Source organism: Anolis sagrei, chromosome 3 (assembly GCF_037176765.1).
Source record: "Anolis sagrei isolate rAnoSag1 chromosome 3, rAnoSag1.mat, whole genome shotgun sequence".
NCBI lineage: Eukaryota > Metazoa > Chordata > Lepidosauria > Squamata > Dactyloidae > Anolis > Anolis sagrei.
Genome location: NC_090023.1, coordinates 214584469 through 214606395, shown reverse-complemented (window position 1 = coordinate 214606395; position 21927 = coordinate 214584469). Strand labels below are relative to the sequence as shown.

The 21927-nt window shown below is 41.1% G+C and overlaps 2 protein-coding genes across 3 annotated transcripts in view; one reads left to right on the top strand and one right to left on the bottom strand.

Moving 5' to 3' along the window:
• ARL3 (ADP ribosylation factor like GTPase 3) overlaps positions 1–1897 on the bottom strand; it is a 49924-nt gene extending 48027 nt beyond the window's left edge. Inside the window, exon 1 of the mRNA XM_060768302.2 lies at positions 1776–1897. Coding sequence (XP_060624285.1) covers positions 1776–1778 — 3 coding nt within the window. The 5' untranslated portion in view covers positions 1779–1897. The remainder of the gene's footprint in view (positions 1–1775) is intronic.
• Positions 1898–2006: 109 nt separating this feature from the next.
• Positions 2007–21927, top strand: part of SFXN2 (sideroflexin 2) — a 39103-nt gene continuing 19182 nt past the window's right edge. The window contains exons 1-7 of one of the 2 annotated variants that reach the window (XM_060768299.2): positions 2009–2117; positions 4966–5093; positions 13884–14048; positions 15294–15464; positions 17039–17137; positions 18628–18703; positions 19220–19305. In XM_060768299.2, coding sequence (XP_060624282.2) covers positions 13888–14048; positions 15294–15464; positions 17039–17137; positions 18628–18703; positions 19220–19305 — 593 coding nt within the window. In that variant the 5' untranslated portion in view covers positions 2009–2117; positions 4966–5093; positions 13884–13887. Of the gene's footprint in view, positions 2118–4965; positions 5094–13883; positions 14049–15293; positions 15465–17038; positions 17138–18627; positions 18704–19219; positions 19306–21927 lie in introns of both variants that reach the window. The other variant, XM_060768300.2, reaches the window with a different exon arrangement.

Sequence of the window (21927 nt, the reverse complement as noted above, 5' to 3'; positions counted from 1 at the left end):
AACCATAAGATTAACAAAACAAAATATATGCATACAAATTGTTGCCATAACACACATATATTAAAAGTAATCCTGCCTGTTCAAGGCAATTTAAAAATTATATTATTATTATAACTTTATTTGTACCCCGCTAGCATCTCCCGCAGGACTCGATGCGGCTTACACAGGCCGGAGCCACAGAACACAATACAACAAAACATAACACAATAATAGACAAGCAAATCAAAACAATTAAGCAAAATAACAGCAATAAACTACAGCAAGACACAATTAAAACTGGTTCGGCCGGTGCAATGGGGTACAGGGTTAAAATGCTGAAATGGCAGGAGGAACATGGATTAAAAGGTGCGGTGTGCAGTAACAACGGTTGTGCTAAAGTGCTTCTAGGACTTGGGATGGGGGATTCCTAATCTGGGAAGGCACATCGGAACAGCCAGGTTTTTAGGTTCCTTCTGAAAACTGCTAAAGTGGGGGCCTGTCGGAGATCTTTTGGAAGGGCGTTCCAAAGTCGGGGGGCTGCCACAGAGAAGGCCCTGTCCCGTGTCCCCACCAAGCGCGCTTGCGACGTGGGTGGGATCACGAGCAGGGCCTCCCCAGATGATCGGAGTGAGCGTGTGGGTTCGTAGATGGAGATGCGGTCACGCAGGTAGGGTGGTCCCAAACCGTTCAGGGCTTTGTAGGTAAGCACCTGCACCTTGAATTGGGCTCGGAAAATAAATGGCAGCCAGTGGAGCTCCTTAAACAGAGGGGTAGACCTCTCTTGATAATGAGCCCCGGTTAGCATCCTGGCTGCTGCCCGCTGGACCAATTGAAGTTTCCGAGCCGTCTTCAAGGGTAGCCCCACGTAGAGCGCATTGCAGTAATCCATTCTAGAGGTGACCAAGGCATGGACCACCCCGGCCAGATCTGCCTTCACGTATCACATTTAAAAATGTCAATTGGCTAGGCCAAGATTTGTGCAAGCCCAAAAATTCTAGGGGGCCCGGGAATTAAGTGCAATGCTATGGCAAGATGCTCTGAAGTCATAGAAATTTTATTTTATTCTGATATCTTACTCTCTCACTCTATATACATATGTGCATATATATTTTTGCTATTATTATCATTCTATTTTATTATTTTTTAAAATTTTCTCTTTACTTATCTCTCTTCTATTTTTTTTCTAGCACAAGTATATTGGATTTCTATTTTATCTAATATGGAAAACATGCCATAAAGATTATTATTTTCAAAAGTATTGTATAAAATTACATTCAGGCTCTCAGATAAATATATATATGAAACATGTCTGTTTTAGACTTGGGACCCATTTTTAAGCTATTCTATTACGTAACTGCAGTATATTCAAATACAGATTTCCACAATATTGGGGGGGGGGGATTCAAAATCCAAAAGACTTTTAGCCCCAAGTATTTTGGATCAAGGATACTCAACCTGTAGTAAAATGGAGAGGGAAGGGAGGGGTTTTAACCCCTTTTCTTTGGATGTTGGTTGACAAAAACCTGGCTCGCATGCCTCCACTCTTTACCCGCCACTCCCTCCAGGGACACGGGTCACGCCTCTTCCCTAAAGCAAGGCCTAGCCACCCACCCTCTTTTCATCCATCCTAGGAAACCCACAGATCCGAGAGAAAGGGTCTCCTAAATGGAAATTTACCAGAGAGGAAGAAAAGGGGGTAAAAAGGATAAGAACCCCTACTTTCCCTCCCCCCACAAATACAATCCAAACCTGAAGGCCCCCCTCAGCCTTGCCCCTCATCCCCATCTCCTACTCACCATCCTCTACGCGGCTCCTGGTTACCATGGGCAACTGAGTCACGCGCACGCGCACCGCGCTCCTCTTGCGTACGGACGTCAAAGCCCGAGCGACGTCTCGAGACCCCGAAAGGGGAGGCGGGGCTTGGCGCGGAACGCCCCGCCCCCTTTCTGTAATCGCTGGTCGCTGCTTGCCGCTCTGGCGCATGCGCCTCGTGGAAAGGAGGATGGGGGGAGGGCTTCATTCCACGCCGCTCATTGGCTGAGAAAAGCCACGCGTCCCGGAGGGAAGGGAGCTCAACCCACGTGCGCGAGAAAAGAGGGCGCGAGTGCGCGCGCTGAGTGGCCCCCGCTGGGATGCAGGTAGGGAAGGCGAGGCGAGCGGGAGGGGAGGGAAGCAGTCCTCCAAGAGGGCAGCTACACTGCAGAACTGATGCGGTTTTGACAGCGCTTGGATTGAATTGGCTCAGTGCTATGGAATCCTGGGTATTGTAGTTTGAGGGGAGGCACCAGCACTATTTGGCACCGAAGTCTAAAGACCTTGTAAAACTACAACTCCCGTGATTCCATAGTATTGAGGCGTGGCAGTTAAAGTGGTGTCAAACTGCATTAACTCTACAGTGTAGATGCACCCCAAGGTAGTAGATGAAGCTCTTTTGTGTATTGTCGAAAACTTTCATGGCCGGAATCACTGGGTTGCTGTGAGTTTTCCGGGCTGTATGGCCATGTCTCTTCTGACGTTTCGCCTGCGTCTATGGCAGGCATCCTCAGAGGTTGGAAACTAGGAAAGTGGAGTTTATATATCTGTGGAATGGTCTTGCAGCTTCACGGTCTGGCTGTTTCCAGCCTGGGGAAATCCTTTGTTGGAAGGTGTTATCTGGCCCAGATTTTTCCCTGTCTACAATTCTCCTACTAAAGAAGCAGCCCTTCTGTAGAAGCAAAACACACTTTAGAGGAGGGGATTTATTTTAAGCAGCCAGACCTTAAAACTACAAAGCCATTAAATGCTAATCAAGGTGGCCAATTACAACATTCACACCTGTCTCAAAAAGTTCTTTCTCCCACCCTAGACATTCCACAGATGTATAAACCCCACTTTCCTAGTTTCGTAGAGAATGCTTCTGGAACATGACCATACAGTCCAGAAAACTCACAAGCCACCTAGAAGCTCTTTTAACTTGCAGGGCTGGATCCAAAGTGCTGCTGTCAGCACCTCACCAAATTACAACTCCCAGGACTCCACGGCATTGAGACCTGGCAGTTAAAACGGTGTCAAACTGTACTCATTCTACAGGGTAGACATACTCTAAGTCTCCCAAATCATCAACAGCCCTGCTCAGGTCTTGGAAACTCAATCTGAAGTTAAGTCTGCCCATGTAGAATGCAGTGCTCCTTCTTCCTTACCATCCTCCACTTAACCAAGCATTGTTATCTTCTGATATAGAGTCATACTTTCTCATAATATGGCCAGAGTGCATGTGAAACACTGTATTGCCCTGTGCAGTGTTCCAGATAGTGTTGGGCTACAAGCTTTATTAGTTGGCCTAGTCAGTAATGCAGGATGTTAAGAACAACTAGGGAGGGGGGGGGGGGCACGATTCCTTAATTCTAAGGAAATAGAGTATTTAGACCAGAGTGGGTTTCTAAAACGAGTAAGAAACAGGTGGCCCTACATATGGTGTTGAACTGCAAGTCCCAGCAGCATAGCCCATGGTGGGGAATGCTGAGAATTGCAATGAAACAGTTTTAGGTATAGTGCAATATAGTAATTATATACTATAATGGTATAGTGCAATATAGTAATATATACTGATAATGTACTATGCTAATAATATAATATATTGTATGAAAATATATATTGTAAGCCACTCTGAGTCCCCTTCGGGGTGAGAAGGGCGGCATATAAATGCCGTAAATAAATAAATAAATTAGGCGGGTTGCTGTGAGTTTTCCAAGCTGTATGGTCATGTTCCAGAAGCAATCTCTCCTGATGTTTCATCCACATCTGTAACAGGCATCCTTAAAGGTTGTGAGGTCGGTTGGAAACTAGGCAAGTGGGGTTTATATACCTGTAGAATATCCAGGATGGACATTCAACAGATATATAAACCTTGCTTATTTAGTTTCCAACAGACCTCACAACTCTGAGGATGTATAACCCAGTGATGTGAGAGAACAGTCTTTCTGAAAATATTATTGATTGCATTTGAAGATTTGAAGGGTGCACAAGTAGTGACCTGCCATATGCTTCAGGGAAGTTCATATTTATACAGTGGGAATAAATAGCTTGTGGTTTGTCTTCCTGTCTAGTAATTAGGGGTATAGACTCAGCATAGAGGGACACAGCAAAACACACACCACAGGGTGTTAATCTTTGCCTAGAATATCCAAAGCTATCTATCTCACTGAAGTTACACTTTTACAAGTACCTGTTCCAACTTACAAACAAATTCAGCTTAAGAACAAACCTACAGAACCTATCTCATTCATAACTTGGGGACAGCCTGTATATCAGTGGTGGCTCCATGGCTATGGATCTCCCTCCCCAACAAAATTAGGTCAGCGCCCTCCCTTCAGAAGAAAAATAAAAACTTGGCTATGGGTCCAAGCCTTTGGGCAGTAAGCGGTACAAGGAATTATTTGCAATATATATGATATTTGGAACATCCTGGATTACAATTATTGGATTGTGTGATTTTCATGTTTATATTGATATGTTTTAATTCCATGCTTTAATGTTAAATGATGTGTTTTATTATTTAATTGATCCTTGTTTGTTGTTATTATGTTAGGTTTCTGTAGGTGAGGCATTAAATTTTGTCATAATTATGTTAGAAACTGCTTTGAGTCCCCTGCTGGGGAGGGAAAAGTAAAGTAAATAGATAAATAACTTAAATAAATAAAATCGCATGAGGAACAAAGTAACAAACTGCATTTGAATTAATCTTGCGAAGAAAGGCCTATAACGAAGTCAGAGATCACTTGAAAGCACATAACAAATGTCGTTGTCCGCTGCTGACTTCAGCGATGCATTTATGTGTCAGAAACTCTATTAATAGCATTTGTTGGCTTTTTAAAAGTGTACTTTGTGCAGTTTATGAGGATATTAAATCAGGGTGGTGTTAAAGGAAAGATTTAGGCTAATGGAATAAAATCAGCATTGTTTCTTTTGTAACAACTGTTTGTTATTGTCTCTTTGTTTTTAATACAGTGTCTCATCTGTAAGAGGACCTGTCATTCCATTATCATCATGTTGTCTTAGATGCCAAATCCAAGTGTTTACCTAATCAGCCTTATCTATGTGTGTGTTGACCTCATTAAAGAATTCTGAAAAGATTGGTAAGGATTTTTTTCAAGAACCAGGGTAATTTTTTCTACAAAGTATGAGATGCTAGTCAGGGTGAAATAACCATGTCACAGCAGCTGGATGGATAGAGAAATCATGCTGAGTCCAGGGAGTGATGGTGGAGGGCTTTTTATAGTGGATAGTTCATCACCTTGACAGGCGGTCCTATCCACAATAGGAGATGAGAGAGTGTTCTTTCCCATTTGGTGGAGGGGGCTGTCTCTCTTTTGTTCACAGTGGCAGAAAACATGGTGGTGAATAAGGAGAGTCAGGAGAATGAGGTGGTTTTTGATGCAGAGCTATCTTCAGAATGCCTTTGTTCAAATCCTACTGATAGTAGTCCCCCTACAATTGCAGATCATTTCATGGATGTACTGCAGGCTTTGAGTGCAAATGTGCTACTCCATTGATATGATACCTCTAGTATGCTGTATACTAATGTGATGAAAGAAGGGGGAGATCCTCAGCAGGTGATCGAATGATAGCCCATTGAGTGTGTTAAATGAACAAATAAGAGATGTTGATCTAATCTTATCAGTCTCCAAAAAGGACTTTATAGTATTCACAGAGCAATTGTATTTTATATATCAGGAAACAGCACACGAGCAGCTGAATAAAGTACCAGTTATAGAGAACTGAAGGGCAATGAAATGTAGAGTGTTCAAAATGTATATATGCAGAAGACCTTGGCATAATACATTGTCCTTTTTAGTCCTCTTCTGTTGTTCCAGCTTACTGTTCGGGGTCATATAACAAGGTTGTACACACATAAGCCTAGTTAGCGGATATTGAAGGTAGCTTATACAAAGAATGAGCAAACAAACTTTAGTGGAACTGTGTGTATAACATTGACTTCAAGCAGTGTTGGGAAGAGACTGACCTGGCTGATGAGTTGTAGTATAACTGCAACTGTAGATACTGCAATTGTAAGCCATCCTGAGTCCTTTCCAGAAGAGAGGGCAGGATAATAATAATAATAATAATAATTATTATTATTATTATCATTATTATTATTTTATTATTATTATTATTATGACAGCCACAGAATGAAATCTGCACATCGCTGTGTCTGGTCTTCAGTTTGCACCAGAGGTGGCCAAAGTGTTACACTACACTCACACTGGCCCTAGTCAGCATACTCATTGGTGGGACCTGATGGGAGTCTCAGTCTAGTGATCTGAAAGAAAGACTGTTTCACTCCTTTGAATTACATGCATACTTAGCAATGAGTCCAGCACTGATCCAAAGAAACACAGGAGTAGAAACAAATTTCCAGGTGCCTGGCAGGCTTATTCAGGTACATTTTAAGGCTAAAAATCCAATCTTCCTCTTTCCCCTGTACTGGAAACACTGCTCTAGACAGAGTGGGAGTAAGTAGTAATTGACTGTCACATTTGTGTCTATATTGCTTTCTTTGGAAATGATTTTTTGGAAGTTACCATTGTTCACATTGTTGGTGCATTACTTTATTTTACTTTAATTATAAGTATGTGTAAGAGAAGTTCCCAGATTCTTCAGAATGACATCTCAGAATGTTTTGAAGTACTGTGCTTATACATTAAAATGAACAATATTATTAATATTTAATTCTCTCTGCCCCCACCTTCTAGTACCATCATTGTCCTCTCACTATTCCAAAAACGAATATATTACAAGTAATATTATTTGGTTGATGTTACTTCCAAGATGTAGTTTAGTTGCTCTTGGGCTTAACCTTTAAGGAAAAGCCAAAAATGAATAAGTACAACTCTCTTGAAGGCCTAGCACTTGGATTTGTTATATAAGTAACCATCCTAAAAGGTGATCTGAAAGTATCATTGTATATTAAATATTATGAAAAATAGTATCTTATTTTGTCTTTACGGTTTGGGACCTGCCTTTCTTTGTGACCTCATTCCCTCGCTATGTACCTGCTCAAGCATTAAGATCTGCTAGGGAGGCCCTACTTGCAGTCCTGCTACCATCACAAGCCTGGTTGATGAGGGAGAGAGCCTTCTCGGTGGTGCCCCCCCCCCCCCCAGCTTTGAAACACCCTCCCCAGAGAGATTAGGTAGGCCCCCACACTGCCCTCCTTCCATAGGGATTTGAAGGCATGGATGTTTAAATAAGCCTTTGAAAATATCTAGCCCAATGGTCTTCAATTAATGACACATCACTACGCTTTCATCCCATGCCCTTGTTCCTTAGCTACAATTTGCACTATCCCATTCCTTGTCTTGTTTACATTTTTGCCATGTCTTACGGTAGTTGTCACCACAGGTTATTGGGCGTTGTTCTGAGTTTTAAATTGTTGTTTTTATATGCAATTGATTTTACTTTTTTGTATTGTACTGTTAGTTTATTTTATGTGTTGTTTTTAGGCACTATGTGTCATATGTAAGCTGCCCAAAGTCCCTTCGGGGAGATGGAGGTACAAAAATAAAGTTATTATTAATATATTATTAATATTATTAATATTATTTACATGCATTTTTAGGAACCTTAAAGCATTTTGTTCCTCACCATCACTTCACAGTCAGTAATTCCAGAGTCTTGAAAAATCATCCTTCTTCATATAAAATTTCTGTTTGACCACGGCTCCCTTCTGGCTTGAGAATTCACCAAGCACTGTCAAGATCAGTCCTGCACAACATACCATCCATGGGCCCCTTGTGGCCCAGCAAAGGATTTTGGGCAGCCCAAAGGAGCTGCCACTCTCCCTATCAAGCTCCAGGACATCCATGGTTCAAAAGTGTAGGATGCAGCCATCCTATTCTACACACATGTACAGTTTGTAGTCTGGAGAAGCCCATCAGAAAACCTGGAGGTATGAGGAATGCTAAAAGAGCTGGCCATTCATTTCCTAGGGTACACTGAGGTACAACTACAGTGCACCTGCAGATCAGTTTTTCTACAATGCTGTAGAATTAATGCAATTTGACACTACTTAGCTGCCATGCCTTGGTGCTATGGAATCCTAGGAATTATAGTTTGGTGAGATGCTAAAAACCTATTTACGACCCAAAGAAATTTAGCCTCTTTTAATGTTGGCCCCTATCTACTGCCAAGTTTTTATCTTGTAGTTGCACAATCATTTAGTGGGTTGACAGGCCAGTAGGCCGGGATGCCTTGTATTCATATGTGGTTTTACTGTATGTATGGGCAAGTGTGTATGTTTTGTATGTTTTGCATGTTTTGATATGGTCAAAATTGACTAATCAATCAAGAATTGTTGTTGTTGTTGTTGTACTGCCAAGTTGTGCAGGTCTGGTCTAGATACTCAAATACTGTCTTTCTTCTAATTGCCATCCCTTTGTCCCAAGATGCCAGTTCTGCATACAATTCCAAATTTGTTTGTTTATCCAGAATACTTACTGGTACTCTGGTAGTGATTTGCAAATAAAACTTGGGAACTATAGCACAGTGTGGTTTTTCTCGATTGAGGGAAGGAGACTGATCCTAGCCAAAAGCAATGCTTGAAAAATAGGATTCAACTGGTGGTCCTGATGAAGACCTCTAATTAAAAGATCAAATCTTTAGCAAGACTTTAGTCCACTACCCCAGTGCTAGGCTAAAAGTGCTCATGTCCTTTCCCTTTCCTTGCACCTCTATCTGTTCTGCTCATCCATGTGAAGTTCTATGTTCTGCAGTACTATGGGCTGATACTGTATAGTATGTTGCAACATGCTTACCGTTAGACTTTGGTAAATCCAATGTACATAAATCAACATATGGCAAACTAATGTTTGCTGGCAGTGTTTCTCCTTAACTACAAGCTTACATCTGGAGTAGGGTATAGTATCTTTATCATGACATGCTGGAGCTGGTGATGTAAGCTAAGACTATTATTTGCCGGTACTCTACTTGGCAGTGGTATTCTTGAATTTGCAAAATTTGAATGACAATTTAATATATCCATATGATTGCCTGTAGTAAACTACTATGCATTTTCTCTCTCTCTCTCTCAGGCATTCTGTCTTCTGAAAACAAGCATTAATTTTAAAATATTCATATTTTTTTAAAAAAACCCTATGACTTGCCTCTGTTTCCCCACTGATAGTTGCAGTCAGAGTCTCTTTAGGTATAGTTCTGTTTATTTCAGGAGACAGAGGGTGCTCTACATTAACCGAAGAAACTGAATAATTATTTATTTAGAGGTCAAGGGCAATGCATGGTTATATGTGCTTAATTCTGTTTTGCCTCCACTGTCTCTTTAGAGATCTAATTATTCTATAACCACAAGGGTAATCCATATGCTTGCTGAGCAAGATGACTTGACTTAAGCTTCCAGTACACATCTTGACTATTAATGAGGATTTTTAAAAAATCTTGGATGTCTTTCATTTTTATTCTCCTATGCCCTGCCTATGCCCTCTCTGTTAGGTAATAGCAAAGGAACTATGGCAGAAGTATCCTGAATTAGGTGGTGTTTTGGGTACGCCAGAAAGTAATATCTTTCAAATCACAAGTTGAACAAGATAAACTTTAGCAAGGCATAGAAAAACCTTCTGTCAACCAGTATTCATGAGCCAGACTTCAGCTCCCATAAGCCCCAGCCATCTAACCAATTATCAGGGATCCTGGAAGATGTAGTCCAGGAACAGCTGGGTATCCAAGACTGTAAACTACTGATGTAAAGCTTGAACAAAAGATAGAATTTTCTCCTCACTTTTTAATAAATATTTAACTACAAGCCATTACTCTACTTCTAGCTCATTGTGCCTTGTATAGGTAAGCAACTTAAATGAGTTAATAGAATTTTTGCTTTGGCTTCCATTGTTACCTGCACTATTTTAATGTATTGATTGACCCTCCTAATATATATCATCTTTCCTGGTCTGTGCCTTGTTCTGAATTTTTTCTCAGGAGAATAACTTTGTGCATCTCAATTATCTTTGTGACTTCCCTTCAGTGAAAAAAATGCTCCAGCAAAAGAGATCATTCATTTTTAAGGGCTATTATCTTAAACACTTTGAACAACATTTACTTTAAACTGGACAATTCTTCTGGTTGTACCACAACGCAAAGGGACCCATTATACAGCCATGATCCTGGGATGGACCACATTATGTAAACAATTATGTAATCATCATGATGAACCACATTATGTTAACAGGAAAATTTGTATTGTTGGAATTATTTCCATCTCTGTAAGGGAAAAAAGTGGCTTGTTTCTGGAGCTAAGCAAAGAAACTTTTTACTGCAGCTCCATCTGGAAAAATGTGAATGTTTTCTGTTTTAAACTCCATCTCTATTCGCCACACAGCCTTTTTGTGATATCATATAATATCACTTCATTTCATTATTGTTGGAAAAACAATGAGGCATAGAAATGCAGCCACCTGCAGTAGTGGCAAAACAAAGTTTCATCAACTTGTCATCTTAAAAATGTCCCATATTCCAAAAATGCTGAAACGCTTAACTGTAGAATCACCATACATAACTAGCATTAAAGCTGTTTACTTTGATGGGAAGTGAATGAAAGGAAGTTTTGGTCCCATAACTATTTTGTGTTTCGTGTCACTTGCATTGCCCAACAGTGGGGATTTCCCTACACATACAAAGCAATCCCCACTTTAGCAAGAATCTGAGGGATCAGATTCTTGTCCACGCTGCCAGATAATCTTTTGCTCCCTATATGATTCCAAAGTACTCTTGTTGCCATAAATGCTGATCTTTCTTTGGTCCCGAGTTTTCCAGAAATACAGTTACATATTAGCAAAGGCCTGTTAGGGAGATGGGTGAATGGCAGGCTATTTGCCAAGCCATTGGTTATTAATTATGCTTTTATTTTGCTGATTCTAAGTAGTGTTGCTGTTTATATTTTAACAGTGTGGCTGCTTCTTTGGTATGTGAAGCAATTGTTTTGGCATAGAGTGCATTGCAAATTCCATCTATGCCAAGTCCAACTTTGGGACACTAGGGAATTAAAATCCCTCTTTACAGTGTTTTGCATGATTCAGTAAATAGCAAAGTCCACAGTAAGAACAAACAAACAGTATACATTGGAAGTAGATATTTTCAGATTGGGGTTCATGTGGAATTCCTGGCTTCTCAATAGCATTGTCCAAGATCACTGTAAAGCCACCAGTTGTTGGATTGCTCACCTGACCGAGATTACATCTCAGATGGCTTCCCATATTGTCCAGTTTCAAAGAACTGCTCCCTCAAAATAACCTTGATTTTATGACCTACCTTTTCACTGACATTTGGATTAAACTCCTGAAAAGGTCTGTGATTTGGAAACCACAATATATTTTTTTTAAAAATCTGTCAGCCTGTTAAACTAGTTATATTGAACCTGTTATTATTTAAAGGTCTTTGGGAGGACACGAAGTTCTAAGCTGCTCCTGATAGAAAGATCACTGAAACCAACTTAGTCAATTCAGAAAGGAAGACTGTTGAGCAGTGCAGTGGACAATACTCTAGCATAATCCTGGTTCTGTCACAGCTATCTACCTTTAAGTACACACATTCATACGCAGCAGACTGTGAGATGGGTCGCCTGGTGAAGGAGATGTAACCCAAGTAGAATTCTATACCTACAGATGCTTTTGAACTGTGATGATGGAGGAAAATTCTGAGAGTGCCTTGGACTGCGAGAAGATCCATCCAGTTCATACTTCAGGAAATAAAGCCTGACTGCTCATTGGAGGGAAGGATATTAGAGGCAAAGATGAAGTGCTTTGGCCACATCATGAGAAGACAGGAAAACTTGGAAAAGATAAGGATGCTGGGGAAAATGGAAGGAAAAAGGAAGAGGGGCTGACCAAGGGCAAGATGGATGGATGGTATCCTTGAAGTGACTGGCTTGACTCTGAAGGAGCTGGGGGTGGTGATGGCAGACAGGGAGTTCTGGCGTGGGCTGGTCCATGAGGTCACAAGTCGGAAGCGACTGAATGAATAAACAATAACAACAACCTTCACTTCTACCTCTCCAGGCTTCACCAGCTGCTCGATGGAGAATCAGTGTCAGAACCTGGAAGCTCTTGGAATAAAAACACACTCACAAAGGCCAATCCTTGAATACAGCTTTATTCTATCTTACCATAGTCATAAGAAAGACAGATCGAAAGCTTTCCTGGCAATCCCCTGTATATATCATCCTCCCATCCCATCCTTTTCTACTGGCTACATTCCATTCCCACAGTTGCTATCCTACAGTTTTGTTTTCTCCTAAGACCAGGTGGCCTTATCTGTGATGTGCTCTCATTCATCCTCGCATCCATCCTCTCAACCTCCCCCGATGGAGGGCAGAGCAGCTAATTCTAAGCTGGTATGGACATCCTGACAACTAGGTGGACAATGCTGAGAGAGATTAAACCCTACCATCTCAGCTTCATCCAGCAAGGTTTTTGTAATAAAAGCCAGGTTGGCATGCTCATCCAAGATCAGGTCTTGAATCAAGGATGCTTTTCTATTTCCTAACCTGCCATTAAGCAAGGACATTTTCAGCCCAAGGCTAGCCAGACTAATTTAAGTAGGATACAATTTAGGTGCAATCAACACTCTGCTAAGCAAACAAATCACTTCTCTATTCAATTCTATTTCAAGCCTCATTTTTTTCCTTCTTTTTCAAACTTATCTGTTTTACAAACTTAGCTATGTGTGATATAGGCATCAAAAGTTCTCTCCTCCTCCAAGTCTTTGCAAAGAAATCACCTTCCAAACAACAGAACTGGGTGCCACATTTCATCCCATTTTAACACAATATGTACCCTGTATCTATGGGGGATACATTCCTGAACTTTATGTGGATATACGAAACTATGGATAACAGCAAACCAGTATCCATTCCAACCTAGAAAATTCCTAGAGGAGTGGTTCTCAACCTGTGGGTCCCCAGATGTTTTGGCCTTCAACTCCCAGAAATCCTAACAGCTGGTAAACTGGCTGGGCTTTCTGGGAGTTGTAGGCCAAAACATCTGGGGACCCACTGGTTGAGAACCACTGGCTAGAGAGAGCATATTTTGTCCAAAGTGGATAAATTAAACTCAGTATAAGCTCTGCAGACACAGGGGTTGTACAGTATTTCTTCTCCTGAGGCAGCAAGCCTTCCTGCTTTATTGAATCTGATGCACAGGGAGAGAGCCCTAATAAATTCTAACAACCTAATTCACTCAAACCTATTTCTAATTTCAGTATTAACTGGGGAATCTAGACAGGTGAAATCGCTATAATAAATTAGTGAATTTATAATGAGTTCATCAACTTGCTCCTAATTTCTGGCTAGATATCTGTGTGTAGTAGGAGGGCAATAAAGTACTGGTCATTGTATAAATATAACATCAAAGCACTGTAGATATAATGCAAGGACAAGATTGGAATGCAGAAGGGAGGTAAATAAAATACAATGCATCTATGCTGTGGACTTATGTCACAGCTTACTGATATTATACCAAGCATTGTTTTGGGTTTACTACACACTGAAGGCTGTTTTTGATTAGTGTGGTGGTTGTGATCCCTGTCACCAAGCTTGAATCCTTAATAGAACTTGACCAAATATTAACAGCTGTCCAGTGACATAAGAGCCCTTTTGTATTCAGTTGACTCCAAATGATAGTTTATGCTTTAGCCTGACAATTCTTCCAGTTGTACCCCAGCCCAAAGAGACCCATTATCCAGTCATGAGCTCAGATGGTAGAATTGAGGGAATGCTAGGACACAACAGCCAAATACTTGTTTTCATGTGCTACAGATCATGTTATATTCATGTACCACCAATAAACTTTAATTTCTGTGTGTCTCCTTTAAGGGAGTCAGTTCTTCCTGATGTATGAATTGTACTTTCTCTCTCTCTGTAGTGAAATGACTGACAATGTTGCCACATTTAATATTGACACCCCTCGCTGGGAGCAGAACACCTTCATAGGACGCCTAAAGCACTTTTTCAACATCACAGATCCTAGGACGCTACTGGTGTCGGAACATGAACTGGATTCAGCAAAAGCATTGGTGGAAAGCTGCAGGTAGTTATTAGAGGCGCCACTGGCTTGTCTCTTGAGGTGTCTCTCTCTTTCTCATGTTCTGTGTATGCTGCAGACCCCATGCACAGAACGACTTAATCCTTCTTCATTCAGTACCCTTGAATAGGATCTCTGGGACCAGGGTGACAGTAGAGCTTTGGCTGTATTGCGAAGTGTGAAGGAGGTTTTCATATTGCCCTCTGGCCAGAACATATTGTCCTTTATGTTGTCAGCTTTGTGGTGTATGCCAGTGTCTTTTTGCACTGCAGAGACCTGTGAGAACTTAGTAGAACGTCTCACATCTGTCTTAGTAAGGTGATTTCGTAAAAGTAGCAGAGATTCTGCTCATGGTGAGAAGGTTTGGGGGAGGGAAAGAAAACATGGTAGCTCCAATATGGAAGTAGAATGTGTGTAGAGGGGTTTTCAATGTATTTGTATTTACATTAGTAACATTTTCTTGTATCTTTGAGGAATTTAAAAATGCATTTTGACATCACCCTAGTCCCCTGGAGGTCTGGGGGTGACCACTGTGGTCTGTATGTTATTTATTGATTTATTTCAAACATTTGTACCCTCTTCGTCTCAACCTCTTGGGGGGGGGGGGGGACTCAGGGTGGCTTCCAACCACAACAATTCGATGCCAACACATACAAAAACACAATACAACATGACATAACAGAATACATAAAAACATTACGTGAAAATCTATTTAAATCTTTATTATCAACCATATTGCCATATCCGAGTCCAATTCAGCAACCAACGACCCAGTCCAAAGCCTGTCCATAGTCCATTCTAAAACATTGCAATTGCTGTCAATCCTGTTACCCAAATGCCTGGTCCCAAAACCTTGTTTTGAGCTTCTTCCTAAAGGAAAGGAGGGATGGAGCTGACCTAATTTGACTGGGGAGTGTGTTCCACAGGCAGGTGGCCACCACCAAGAAGGCCCTGTCTCTCGTCCCCACCAAATGTGTTTGCAAAGAAAGCGGGATTAAGAGCAGGGCCTCCCCAGACAATCTTAAACTCTGAGGTGGGACGTAGATGGAGATACGTTCGTATGTTATCTATTTGAATGCAAAGAATATGGGTGCTATTGAGTCTGAAAGCATAGTAGTAGCTTCTATAGAGCTTCTTTTTCCTTACCAGTTGTATAATTTGCGGGGGGTGGGGGGGGATACTATTCATTTGGGAGGTTTGGGCTATAGGAAAGATGAAGATGGAATAATTGTTTCTTTCCCATGCCAACAGGGCAGGCACCGTGCCTCCAGGAACCAGCGAGGAGCAACTTTTCTATGCCAAGAAGCTTTATGACTCCGCTTTCCACCCTGATTCAGGGGAGAAGATGAATTTAATAGGGAGAATGTCATTTCAAGTCCCTGGGGGAATGGCTATCACTGGCGGCATGCTGCAGTTTTATAGGTAGGAAGGGGTTGGACATATTGGATTTGGTGTATCCTTTCTTTATTTCCTGGCTCCCTTAATTTTGTTTCCATGAGATCAGTTCCTCTTTGAAACTCAGTACTGGATATTTCTTCCTCTCAGGTTCAATCTGAGACTAGTTTTGTAAACTATTCCTGCTACCTTTAGACAGCAGCTGCTCCCAACCTGGCATACTCCAGAGAAGTGGACTGCAATTTCCATCATAGTAGCTGCTATCTCACACTTCTTGAAGATGCCAGATTGGAGGAGGCTGTATCACGGTATTTCTGGTTTCTCTAATTTTTTTCTGCTGAGTTAGATTTGCCTGTGAAGTGATAGTTCTTGAAGGTGCCTAGTATGTTAGCACTGAAGTGGTCCTCAGGCAATTAATCTTCAAGCAATGTGTGTATCTGCTATATTAGAACAAAACCTAGGAGCTGATAGTAATCAAAGGAGACTTTTGCCAACATCTGAAAACCAGTAAACTTTTTTGCCTTAATCAGGTGGACAGATCTGAATTTTGCAGAGGGAGATCTATGCTCTGCCAGCTCTTTTAAGACAAAAATCAAAACTCTACAATGTGGTGCATCATTTTTTGTGGCCTATGTCTTTTGCAGATTTTATATATATATATATATATATATATATATATATATATATATATATATATATTGTGACTAGTTTCCCTTTTGTGTGTAAGAAAATGAAAGGAACTGTTGAGGGTACTAAGGTAGTATCTCCTGATTATTAGCCCCTTTTCTTGATGTCCCTAAAGTTCTGACTATTTTTGAAGCCATAATTTATTTTTTAATTTTTAAATGAAAGTAGATATAATGATCACATATGGCCTATCTGCCTCTTTTGTAACAGTGGAATGTGGACAGTTTCAAAAGGGAATGAGATACATTAATGGAAGCTAGAGTTGTCAGTGGCTGTTAGTCAGGATGGCTGTGTATAGGTGATTTATTGCCTATACTTTAAGATAAAAGTTTCCCCCTGATATTAAGTTCAGTCATGTCCAACTCTGGGGGTTGGTGCCCATCTTCATTTCTAAGCTGAAGAGCCGGCGTTGTCCATAGACACCTCCAAGGTCATGTGACTGCATGGAGCACTGTTACTTTTCCGCAGAAGTGTTACCTATTGATCTACTTACATTTGCATGTTTTACTAGGCTGGCAGAAGCCGGGCCTAACAATGGGAGCTCATCCTACTAACTGGATTCGAACCATCAACCTTTCGGTCAACAAGTTTAGCAGCTCAGCAGTTTAACCTGCTGTGCCACCAGGAGGCCCTGTCCTTTACTGTCTGGGAAATGCAATTCAAGGGTTTACTTGTCCTCATATCCTACTGGGAGGCTTTCCATAAACAGTCAGTTATCCAGTGTGAATAGAATGCTAGATTAGAAAGGCCTTTTGTCTGACCCAACATACAGTGACAAAATGCCCCATAAAAGTGAACATTCTGGGCTTGAAAAGAGGGAAATGCAAACTGTGCTATGGTTGTTAATTTGAATGGATGCAAATACTTATTCTGGCATATGAGTCTTTTCCCACTTCATCTGCTCTTCCCTCCAGGACAGTCCCAGCTGTAGTTTTCTGGCAATGGGTGAATCAGTCTTTTAATGCTTTTGTGAACTACACGAACAGGAATGCTGCCAGCCCCATCACTGTCAAGTAAGTATCCAGTTTGAAGTTACCTAATAGCACCATCTTTTTAACCTAGTGTGTCAGGTTAGTTGGCATGGTCTGAGCTCACCAGTGCTGTGTCATATGAAATAGTTCAGATAAACCTCAAGGAAATGCTTTTCTATGGAGGAGTCAGTATGGCCAGATTTTACTGTATCTGTCGGCTGCAGTGGGCTGTCTGTGAGATACATAGCATTTCTAAAACTACTTGCTGAAAACAGACCAATGTTGAAGAGGCAGAATCTAGATCAGGGGTCCTCAAACTAAGGCCCGGGGGTCAGATACGGCCCTCCAAGGTCATTTACACGGCCCTTGCTCAGGGTCAACCTAAGTCTGAAACCACTTGAAAGCACACAACAACAACAACAACAATCCTATCTCATCAGCCAAAAGCAGGCTCACACTTCCCATTGAAATACTAATAAGTTTATATTTGTTAAAATTGTTCTTCATTTTAGTTATTGTATTGTTTTTAAGTATTTTTTGCACTATAAATAATATGTGTGCATAGGAATTCATTCATTTTTTTTCCAAATTATAATCCGGCCCTCCAACTGTTTGAGGGACTGTGACTTGGCCCTTGGTTTTAAAAGTTTGTGGACCCCTGAACTAGATGGATTCCTTGTTAGTAACACATTCTTATAATCTTGTTATCCTTGCCAAGAATTCAGGACTTTGCTTCTGTATTCAGGTGGCATTGGTGGACAGGATCGAAACCCGAATGAAGTGGAAAGGTGACTATTCGTGGATGATTTGATGTTCACTCTACATCAGTTAACTTTTACTTCGTGGCCATTCTGGGCTTTCAAGTTCCTTAGATTAGAAAGCGGGTAGAGTTTTATTGCGATTGTGCTATTGGACTGTAAACAGAAACTGATGCTTCTGTTTGATGTTTGTTTTTATGTTTCACATAATAGGTTGTCTTTGAATCTAACCTTAACTTACTAAGTTATAATTTATTTTTATATGCTGTGTAGTTTAATTTTTGTTGCTATCTGTGTATTAGTTGTTATGATTAGTCACTGAATGCTTGCCTTTTTTGTGACTAGAATCCACCCTGAATCCTTCCGGGGAGATAGGGCGGATATACATAAAGTATCATTATTATTATTATTATTATTATTATTATTATTATTAAACTCCCATCAGTCCTAGGCAGTGTGGCCTGTTGTAAGGATTGATAAAAGTTGCAGTCCATGGAAACACGTGCATTTTCTGTCCCTGTCTTGCATCACAGAGATACACCTAGAAGAGTTACAAGAGTTGTTTCCCCTTTGCATATTATCTTAGTATTGAAGATGCAGCATCAGAATACTAAGTAGAAGGCACTATTCATAATGTTGAGGAAGTAGAACCTGATGCCTTGCAAGATGCATTTGTTATAAGAAGGGATCATTGGTGATGTGAGTGAGACATTGAAATTGAGCTGATAGTGACTATGGATGCCCCTATTTTGTATCCTTTTTGGATGATTCCAGGCAAATTGGAGTCGCTTATTTCACTGCTACCACCACCGCCTTGGCAACTGCTGTGGGACTCAATCTTTACACCAAGGTACGGTTCTAAAAGTTTCGTTTTTCTAACCAGAAGAGGGCAGCAGGACTAAGGATGAGGGAAGGAACTTAGCATTTTCCTCCAGTATCTTACTGTGGCAGAACTGTGATGGCCTGTTTCCTGCATCAGCCCTAGGTGCCGTTTAATTGGATGCTCGAAAGCTCCTCTGCTTATGTAAGTGGCTTATTTTGGCTGCAAGGTATGTCCATCCATCCTTGCCAGACAGCATTGTAATTGAGCAGTTGAGCATTTATTGTAAGAATTTGAGAGCAGTGAAATAATTCTGGCATGAGGAGCATACTACTGCTAGCATTCAGAGCACCATTGTGTAGTGCCCATTCCCCTTCTAATTTAAATCAGGACAGGCAAACACCAGTCTCCAGATATTGCTGAACACTGACTAGGGACAGGTGAGACTTGCTGTCTAACATTGTCTGAAGACGCATACAGTTCCCACCCTATTTCTGAATGAAAGCCTGGTCCTACCCCTAACTACTTTATCTTTTCTCCCTTTAGAGAGCCCCGACCCTTGTGGCACGTTGGGTCCCTTTTGCTGCAGTAGCTGCTGCCAATTGTGTGAATATCCCCTTGATGAGGCAGCAGTAAGTCTCTTAAGTAGATTTTAAGTAGCTTTTAAATGGAGGAGAGTAAATTTATTTGACCTGGGAGAGAGGACTTATGGCAATTCCAAACATCCACCATGTGATGGCAACATCTCCACTTTTTAGTATAGGTTGCCTTTTATAAATGAATAGCTGTCCCCTGCCACGCATTGCTGTGGCCCAGTCTGGTGATCTGGAAAATAAAGTAATGAGAAAGTGTCGGTTTCTAATATATGTAATTTCTTGATGCTTGTGGGTAAACAGTATTTCTTGTTTCTTTGTCAATGTTGATGTAAAGATTGTCTGGTTTGCCTACTCTGGAACATGCAACATATAATTGTCCTTCTTTAGGGGTCCCTTTCAAATCTATGATGCTATATCTCTCTCAGTGTATGAATCATATATATCTATATCTATGGCTGGATGGCTCTTTGTCGGGAGGGCTTTGATTACATGTTCTTGCCCTGATGAAGGGAGTTGGATTAGATGGCCTTAAGTATTTTCTGTTAGTCTTGGGGGTTCTGTGTGGGGTTCAGAATGCTCTTTGATTGTAGGTGAACCATAAATCCCAGTAACTACAACTCCCAAATGTTAAGGTCTATTTCCCCCAAACTCCATATGTGTTTATATTTGGGCGTATTGAGTGCTTGTGCCAAGTTTGGTCCAGATCTATCATTGTCTGAGTCCACAGTGCTCTCTGGATGTAGGTGAACTACAATTCCAAAACTCAAGATCAATGCCCACCAAACCCTTCCAGTATTTTCTGTTGGTCATGGGAGTTCTGTGTGCCAAGTTTGGTTCAATTCCAGAATGCTCTTTGATTACAGGTGAACTATAAATCCCAGCAACTACAACTCCCAAATGACAAAATCATAATTTTTGAGTGATGGTCACTCCTTGTGTTGTGAGATGTTTTGTTGCCAAATTTGATGTGATTTTGTTCATTGGTTCTTTTGTTTTTAAAGTACTCATTATGCACAGAGCATATAGATAGATAGATAGATAGATAGATAGATAGATAGATAGGATAGGATATGATGATGATGTGATGATGATGATGATGATGATGATGATGAAGGTGAGTCGTGAGCACACATTTTGTCTTAAAACAGACTTAAGCTTCCAGGAGGCTTCTCTGTGTGCAAATCTTTATTATTTCTGGAAGGTTTAGATTAAGATCTGTGATTTTCTCCCTCTCTCACTTTTAAAGCTGTTTTCTCTATTTTTCCATGTGTTTTGTTTTCCTTTGCCTCATGCATTCTCCCATCTTGCCCTTGCCCTTTAGAAAACTGAATCTTGCTTCGTCGCATGCCTTTGTCCCCTTATTCTGTGACTCCTGTTTTATAATTTCTCTGTTTTTGCCCCCTCTTCTTTCCAGTCATTTCCCCCGTATTTGTCCCTGGCCCATGTTTAATGTTTTCCTCCCAAATGACCTTTTTCTTATTCTTTATTTCACTGAACATGCATTGTCAACATTCTGGCGCTGATATTATTGCTTGTGCTAATTAAATATTCCATGACATCACAGCCGTATAGCCAATGAGAGGCAGAAAAGAACCTGCAGGCAACTGAACATTGCCAGTTTTTCTACCTGTTATACAGTCTGTAAGATAAGATACCATCTGGGTCCACAGAGTAATTAGAGCTGTAATGACCGAAAGACAAAAGGCTAAAACAGTTCCATGACCCCTTTTTACTACATGTCGTGATGTTACTATGATAGGCTGGTTATGCAAAATTTCCAACTAATCCTGTTTCTCGTTGTGGTTAACCTTTTTTATTTTATGTTCAACCTTGCCCAAGGAATGGGAGAAACAAAAACCCAATCTGAACTTAATTGCAGTACAAATGGTATTGCAGCATCCACCCTAACTTGACAGGATTAAAAGCTGTAAGTGGATTAGATGCTTTAAAACCACCGTGCTGCCATCAGGATAAACCTGCCTAGAAACAAGAGATGAATGGCGATTGCAGGATAGCAGAGGCAGGAACGCAAATGATTTCAACATCTTTCCCACCAGGAGATCAATCCCATATGGAGTATGTTACAGTGCCTGGGTATTTTACAGTGCCGTTCTGCCCCTAAACCAGTGCCTTGATGGACTGGATAAGAGCTAATAAATTGAAATTAAATCCAGACAAGACAGAGGTACTCCTGGTCAGTCAGAAAGCGCATCAGAGCATGGGATTACAGCATGTGTTGTATGGGGTCACACTCCCTCTGAAGACACAGATCTGCAGTCTGGAGATGATCCTGGACTCATAACTGACTCTGGAACTGTGTGTTGGCAGTTGCCAGGAGCACTTTTACACAATTAAAACTTTTGTGCCAGATGTGCCCATACCTTGAGACACCAAATCTGGCCATGGTAGTCCACATCCTGCTTAGACTACTGCAATGCTCTCTACATTGAGCCACCATTGAAGATAGTTCGGGAGCTTCAACTGGTTCAGAGATCGGCAGCCAGATTACTGACTGGAGCCCCATACAGGGAGAGATCCACTCCTGCAGGTCCACTCGCTACCTGTCTGCTTCTGGGCTAAATACAAAGTGCGGGTCATTACCTTTAAAGCAGTGGTTCTCAACCTGTGGGTCCCCAGATGTTTTGGCTTTCAACTCCC